Raw genomic sequence first — 8,792 nt, 5'->3', positions numbered from 1 at the left:
TGACAGAAGAAATAAAATGAATCAAACATAGCACGGATCACTCTCTGCACTATCACCTAATTATATATACACACACACATATATATTATATATATATATATATATATATATATATTATATATATATATATGTGTATATATTCTCAATATTTTCAGTTTTTAATGTCTTAATTAAACTAAACAAGTACCGACTTTTAGAATAAACACCCCCAACCTCGGAAGCCGTTCTTAACATGGGGAGGTTATTTCCGAAAGCTGTTCTTAACATGGGAAGGTTGTTGGTGTTTATACAAGGAGGACGACTCGACAAGTTGATATTGGTCGTTAACAAAAGTTAAAATGGCTGACCTATTTACGAAAGAATGAAAATGCATTAAGGTAGATTTAATTTCGTACTTAAATAATATTTTGGCAAAATAAGAAATTCATTTTTATGCTATTTGCATTTTTTGATTTGATTTAAATTAATAATAAATAAAATATAAAATAATCGCAAGAAAAACAAACGCACATACATGTGGAGTTGACGGGACAATTAATTCTTGTTTTTTAGTTTTATTTGGAGAAAATAGCAAGAATATCTTTCACATTAATGCAGGTTTTATCTTTTCGGTTATCGCCCTTTGTTGGTCTTCTCTATTTGTTGAAAATCATAAACTGAGTTCGCGGCAACTTTTTTTTCTTGTGTCTCTGGCGATGGCGGAGTTGCCAGGTTTTGGAAACTTCAACCTAAATGAGGACGAACAAAGTGATATAGAAAAACGACAAATCAGACAGAACTATCGATCTCTCATTGATGAACTGAACCGTAACAAAGAGGCATTGATCAACCCATCGTCGGAGGCCCTAGATGAACACCTGAGTAAAGCTGAGAAATATTATGAACCCGTGTTCGAATCGAACCATGCCAGAACCCGAGAGGCTGCCCTCGATTCACACGCATTGAATCTTATTTCGAAACTTGGAAAACAAAAAGCTCAAGCTTTGAATACAGAATTTGTCCGGTTTCAACCGTCGGAATATGTTGATAAACTCAAGGCGCGCTTAGGTCCGCAACACCTTGACACTGTGGACGATGAACAATTAATTATTTCTAAGTCTGGATGGTCAGCTATTGGCCAAGAATGTGCACGTTATTTTGCCAGATTTACCCCCTTGCATTTATTATACGGATCTTTTGATTCTGGTGTTGTCCAGGTACACAGAAACATTAGGAAAGTCCGGGATAAAGAGAATACGTCTGCGGATCAAGCTACTGTCCCCAGACAAATCTCTAAATTCGGCGACACTGAAAAAAATGAAGCGACCACCGAAGAGGTCGAAAGGGTTTTGGGTTATTTGAGAGAATTATACAAAGCCGAAGGTCGAAACCCGATCTGTTATTTCCGACTGTCACTTAATCCGGAGTCTTATGGTCAAGCCGTAGAAAATATTTTCCATTTGTCTTTCCTGGTTCGGGATGGACTAGCCAAAATCTACCTGGACGACGATAAGCTCCCTGTTATTGAACCGGTCAGTTTAGAAGAGAGTCAAAGTTTAAAGAAAGCGAATGTCCGTACCCAACAATGTGTGATTCCCTTGTCGCCTGCAGAATGGAGAGAGATTGTCCGATCGTTTGGTGTTGACCGACCGACCATTCCCACTCGCACGCAAAGTCAACCATCGGAAAATTACTTGACGAATCAAGATGAAATTCCTTCTACAAGTTCTGGACATAAACATTCCCAGAAAAGGTCGCGTAGAAAATCGAGTTCTACTTCTTCGTTTGCTTAACAAAGTATAAACACGGACGAACAGGATGTAGAAAATAAAAACGCATTTATTTTCGTCTTTGCGGAAAGAAAAGCCTTTTAACAACAATTGACGATAGTTTTTTTTTTTTATAATCTAAGTTGAAAAGAAAAATTAACAAAATAAAAAGGCGAAATTTTGGAATAGAGGCAGCATCCTTCGGGATGGGAAGTTATTGTCGATTGCCATAATGAAAGAGTATTACTTTCTTAATTAACTTTTTTTTTCGATGATCGTCCTCTAAACGTGTTAATAATCGACAACAATTTGCATTTTTTTTTTTTAAACGCTTTTTTTTTTTTTTTTTAATATATATAAATTGCCTTCTCCCTGGAGCGGTCTCTATTCGGAAGCCCCCCCCCCCGCCAAGTTAAAAACAAAGCGCACATCAACAAGAACCAAATCGTAAAAAAACTAAAATCAATATTTACGATTATTGCTCTGAACTGGGCAGCAAAAAACTGAGCCTCTTAATTTTGACAATATGGTGTGACTAATGGTTCAACTGGCGATAATCAACCCTTGAAAAAAAACAACAAAAAAAACAAAAACAAAAGGAAATGATAACAGACCAAACCTAAGTGGCGGCTATTCCGAATTCATAACCGCAAGCCGCTATAAACGAAACAGTTTCTCTTGTGTTAAACGGTCGTTCACAACATTTAAAGTTTAATTTAGATGGTTTTAAAACCGATATAAATTGAACACTAAAAAAAATTATATTAAAAAAATCGTTTTGTTTTTTTAATCAAAATTAAGGTTTTCTGAAAAATCCCATTTTTATTTTATATTTAATTTTCATTAAAAAAATAATGCCAGTAAATTTTAATTATAAAATTTTGCCTGAAAAAGATTTGTGACTTTTTGGAATCATGACCGTTTGGTAAAAGAGAAACTATTTACTTGGTGGCGTCTTACGGTTATGAATTCGGAATAACCGCCACCAAGTGCGCTGTTTTATTTTTCTCATGAATATATTAAATGATTATATAAACATATATTAAATGATTATATAAACAGAACAACTTATTTCAAAGACGCATTCTCATTATTTACATGTTAGCAACCATGACGAAGATGTTTTCAGCATCCCAAAATCTTTCATTCTACTTGAAATTATTCAGTACTTCTACAGAATTTGAACTGATTTTTTTTTTTTATCTAACCTTAATTCAAGTTATAGGGTTCGTTCGGTTTAAATTCTGTAGAAGCACTGATTATTCAATACTTTGAAAACTACGTTGTAATTTCAAAATAGCAACAAAGTAAAAATACAAAGATTTGATTTTATATCGATTCTTGTTTAAGATACTTTTTCTTTCTCTCACATATAAACGCATGAATACTTTGGCCTTCGGGACAAGATCAAAGTGTAGTATCTGTTCTTCAGATGCCGAACTTCAATTTCTTGTTCTCTGTCAGTGGAGGAGAAATCCTTCACGACTGAGACAATTTTTTATTTTTGTTCCTTTTCTCCACGTTAAAAAACGACCCTGGTGTCTAACTCTGTCCCGTGGGGAGGCATTGTAAATAGGAACATATAAACGCAATGAAAAAACTTAAAATACGGTTACAAATCTCATTTTTAAAACTGTGTTAAAATATATGAAGATAAAAACACAATTTCTATAAACAAGTATATTAAATCTATGGATTTTATTTTTTTTCTTTATTAAATTTCCACTACAAATCGAATAAATGACGTCGTTTGAAAAGCGAATTTGGGACGCTGAAAACGTACGCAGGTGATGAGGATGGCAGTTTGAAGATGTAAATAATGTTCATATCAATTTCTCTTTGCAGACCACGTGTTGATTTTTTTTTTTTTTTTTTTTGAATTGTCTTGTTAAGTAAAAACAAAAAATCAATTTATGCGAAAAGGAGAATTACAAATAAAACCAATTTATATTTTGTTTTTCTTTTCATTAAAAGTTCATCTTCCTGTTGCATAAATTGAGTGAATGACTCCTTTCGTTTTTACGGTTTATTTTTTAAATAACATGAAGTTATTTATTTTTTTAAAGTTAATTCGTTTTACCTTCTCTTCAAAATTGCTTTTGTTCATAATTCCTTTTTATTAACTTTAAAAATCTGAAACCATTTAATTCATTTTTAGATATGACTATGGTCGAATGTTTTTTCGTTACTTCATTAACCAGATTCCTTATCATCTTTCACGTCCGTATTTTTTTTTTTTTTTTTTTTTTTACGTCTTGAACATTTATTTTACAAAACTATTTTAATTAAATTAGTTCATTTATTACTCGTAAAATTAATGAAAATCTGAGAAAACACGTTTTTTCCCCCTCCATATTTCCGGATTAATGAACTATCCCCCTTGTCCGTCTGAACAACAAAAAAAAAAAAAAAGGTCTGATGAAAAATAAATGTACCTATTGCTTGTCTACAAACCCTGTGTTTCAAATAAAAAAAAACTAAGGAGATCGTCAAAATAAGCAATGTTGGATTTTTATTTTTCATTGTTAATTTTACAAATAAATTCATTTGCACTTATGTGGGTCCTTGTGTAGATTGATCTTTTAAACCAACGCATTTCAGGTGAAAACATTATTACGTATTTACATGCTATGGCGAAATTAGCATAAATTCCAAACATTATGAAAAATGATACAATAAAAAAAATAATTGCACGTAAAAAATAGAACTTATCGGATTTTATCATGTTTTAATATAGAAGAGTTGTGCAACCAATTCAGTATGATAAACAAAGGAGATAACCCTTGACTTAAATTAAAACCCCGCCATCTTTAAACATGATACCTAATTGTGACAGATTTTTTATCTATCATCTACTGGATTTCTTTTTTTTTTTTTAAATTTATACTAATTTCACCATAATACGTAAGTCCGTAATGTTTTCACTTGAAATGTGTTCGTTTAAAAGATCAATGACAACAAGCACCAGACCTTTGGCCCATGCTATCAAAGGTAAAATAAAAATGAGATTCTATTTTTTTATTATCATTGCAATTTCATGTTAACATAATGGAAAGAGAATTTTAAATAAAATATTTTTGATTTTAATGTTGGGGTTCATTTCATGATGTAAAATGATCACCAAGTTCTTGATCGTATAGCATGTAGCATAGGACAGAATAAGAAACTATTTTTTTGGAAACACTAATAAGAGAGTAGTTGTCCTACATTATATCATCAACCATGGCTACTTATTTTATTTATCTCTCCATGAGGTTAGATAAAATACCAGGAGTTAAGTTGAAAAGTCAATAAAGTGCTCTCTGGTTTATAAAAAATGCTTGATCAATCCATCAGCATTCTCTAGTAGGGGCACTTTAAACAATTAGTAATAAACTAATCATTTTGAAAGAGATGGTAAAATTTGGGAGAGTGGACCTTCTGAAAAAAAACGGGCAAAATATCCATTGGACTTTTGCAAACATCCTGATTGGTATGGACATAAATTGGTTCAACTTGAGACATTTGTTCATGCTCTATGGCTCTTGTGAAAAATTGATATTTTCTCAATAAATATCACTTAGATCTTCTCCAAATTATGAAAATAAAATATTAATCTTTTTTTCACCTTTTTAAATGTTTGTCATAGTAGCCCCATATAGGTTACTATAATAATGCTTTTTATAATACATTATCATGGTACATAGTACCCCTCTCCCATATAACCCTGCTTTTTAACATGAGACTATGCATAGCTGCAATACTAGGTGGCACTTTTACATTTTCTCACTCCAGAAGTGAACGAATACGAATCAGCTGTTGTTTCTGGAATCATCTTTAGTTCATACTTTCATGTTTCTTTCTTTGGCAAAAAATACTCCTCAAACATATTGCAAAAAATACTCCTCAAACATATTGCAAAAAATACTCCTCAAACATATTGACAATCACATTTCCAAAAAATTGTTGCATTAGCTTAGCGTTGGCAGAAAACCAAAAATATATTACAGTTGTATCTTGGATATGTTACAGCCGACTTTTAAGGGTCAAACAAATCAAGATTGCTTGGCTAAAAATAAAACCTATGGGTTAATGTAGGATTATTAAAGATATTTTACATGATATTTATACTCAAAACGGTAATAGATTTTTTTTTTTTGTCAATAAGTATAAATTTCACTCAGCCACATTTGTTTTTCCGTTGGTGGAATTTCCTTCCGCTAATATAAAAACTTAATTTCAATTAGTTTCAACAAATCCAAACTCATCAAGTGATTTCTTCTTCCATTTACATGCAGCCATATTTTTAATCTGATGCCAATATTTTGAGTTTGAACTTTATTTTGTTTATTTAACAAAATGTAAGATACATGGCAATTTAAAAAAAATTTTTTTTTATTGATTTTCACGTTAATAGTTACAGATAATTATATCAAAGATAATTAGTTTATTATCTAAGAATACACAAACTGATATGGTGAATTGGTTTTTATGATATTGTGAATCGATTTTGATGGTCATCCAAACAGATGACAGGTGTTAGTAGATATAAAACAATTGAGATAGCAGAGTCAGTTCACTGGGAAGGTCAAGGAAAACAGAAGGAAGTGATAATGATAGACCAGAGAAAGATGGATAAATAAAGACCTGCCCAGAGATAGCTTAGTTTGAAAGATAATTTCTAAAAACCTTCCAATATATGCCAGTATGTAAGTTCAATCTAAAATGATGGTTGTGTTAAAGCAACTGCAGTCAGAACTAGCTCATCATCATCCCCCCACAAAGCAATTATTGATTAAAAGAGAAATGCTTCTTATCTCCTTGGAAAATTGTGTAAATTTGATCAGTATTTAAAAATACGGGAGACATACTAGCAAAACTTCACAAAACACACATACTGGCTTGTATTCAAAACTTCACACACACTGCTTTGTGCACAACAATCATTTCCTTTTCTTATATTAAGGAACAATTACTACTATAATTTTTCATCTTTTCACCCACCTCCCACATACACAACCGAACAACTAAACAATTACTATTTAATACCACTGTAAACTCTTGTATATCCTTAAATATTTTTGTGCTCATGAAACTCTATCGTTTGCTTCAAATAAAACTTTCTCCATGCTGTGTTGCACTTGTGCCTCCTGACATGGGATTTTGATTTCCTACCGAAAGCTTGCGTGACCTTATGCTGTTATCATTATGATACATGAAATTTATAATAATCAGCTGTTATCATTATGATACATGAAATTTATAATAATCAGCTGTTATCATTATGATACATGAAATTCATAATAATCAGATGTTCACATTATGATACATGAAATTTATAATAATCAGCTGTTATCATTATGATACATGAAATTTATAATAATCAGCTGTTATCATTATGATACATGAAATTCATAATAATCAGCTGTTATCATTACGATACATGAAATTTATAATAATCAGCTGTTATCATTACGATACATGAAATTTATAATAATCAGCTGTTATCATTATGATACATGAAATTCATAATAATCAGCTGTTATCATTACGATACATGAAATTTATAATAATCAGCTGTTATCATTATGATACATGAAATTTATAATAATCAGCTGTTATCATTATGATACATGAAATTCATAATAATCAGCTGTTATCATTATGATACATGAAATTCATAATAATCAGCTGTTATCATTATGATACATGAAATTCATAATAATCAGATGTTCACATTATGATACATGAAATTTATAATAATCAGCTGTTATCATTATGATACATGAAATTTATAATAATCAGCTGTTATCATTATGATACATGAAATTTATAATAATCAGGTGTTATCATTATGATACATGAAATTTATAATAATCAGCTGTTATCATTATGATACATGAAATTTATAATAATCAGCTGTTATCATTATGATACATGAAATTTATAATAATCAGCTGTTATCATTATGATACATGAAATTTATAATAATCAGCTGTTATCATTATGATACATGAAATTTATAATAATCAGCTGTTATCATTATGATACATGAAATTTATAATAATCAGCTGTTATCATTATGATACATGAAATTTATAATAATCAGCTGTTATCATTATGATACATGAAATTCATAATAATCAGCTGTTATCATTATGATACATGAAATTCATAATAATCAGCTGTTATCATTATGATACATGAAATTCATAATAATCAGGATCTATGAAATCCTAGGCATAATTAGAAACCAAATTGTACTTAAAATAACACAATAAAACAGACGTTTTTTAAATGAAAGTATAGTTGTAATCATGACATAGTTTAAATACTGTTTAATGGCTAATAATAGATTAAAATGAAATTAAAAAATCTTTAAATATGATTTATTGATTTTTAATATTAATTATTTTCAAATATGATTTATAAAAATGTATTTATTTTCATGGCAGTGAACAAGTAACCCTAACCCAACAAAGTTTAACATTAATGTGTGAAGAGATGCAGTTAATGAAATATGAACAAAGCTTAACATTATTAATGTGTGAAGAGATGCAGTTGATGAAATATGAACAAAGTTTAGCATTATTAATGTGTGAAGAGATGCAGTTGATGAAATATGAACAAAGTTTAACAAATTATTAATGTGTGAAGAGATGCAATTGATGAAATATGAACAGAAAGATGGCAACGAAAAGTTCAAAGGGCCAACATATTAAGTTACATAAATGGTGTTGGGAAAAGTTTTTATACAACTCCCAAGGAATCATAAAGGATTAAAATACCTTCTAATCTTATGTATTTATTAACTGCGTGAGTGAAAAAACAAGCCATTCTCCAAAAACAACTCTAAAAGAAAATAATTACATTTTTTTGTGCAAAATTTCAAAAAATTGTGGTTATATGATGTGTCTACATATTTCTGCATGCCCGAATCATTCTTAACAATCTACATCCAAATTTGTTACTCGAATCCGATGCCAGGATGTAAACCAGGCAAAAGAGAAGAAATAATGAGCAAGAGACAAGAAAAAAATGAACACATCATTACGCTCTGCCACC

General features: G+C 30.4%; 1 protein-coding gene across 1 annotated transcript; it reads left to right on the top strand.

Moving 5' to 3' along the window:
* The first annotated feature begins 622 nt into the window (after positions 1–622).
* Positions 623–3,756, top strand: LOC145247903 (non-structural maintenance of chromosomes element 4 homolog A-like). The gene has a single exon (XM_080109526.1). The coding sequence runs from the start codon at positions 696–698 to the stop codon at positions 1,770–1,772; it is 1,077 nt and encodes a 358-aa protein (XP_079965652.1). The 5' UTR covers positions 623–695; the 3' UTR covers positions 1,773–3,756.
* Positions 3,757–8,792: the final 5,036 nt, after the last annotated feature.

The sequence above is a fragment of the Euprymna scolopes genome, chromosome 26 (genome assembly GCF_053919585.1).
Source record: "Euprymna scolopes isolate OS-2025 chromosome 26, ASM5391958v1, whole genome shotgun sequence".
NCBI classification, from domain to species: domain Eukaryota; kingdom Metazoa; phylum Mollusca; class Cephalopoda; order Sepiida; family Sepiolidae; genus Euprymna; species Euprymna scolopes.
This window is presented reverse-complemented; position numbering and strand designations above follow the sequence as displayed.

Bases quoted from the DNA above. Each gene is read 5' to 3' on its own strand.
- LOC145247903 (XM_080109526.1), top strand. From the start codon at position 696: ATGGCGGAGTTGCCAGGTTTTGGAAACTTCAACCTAAATGAGGACGAA.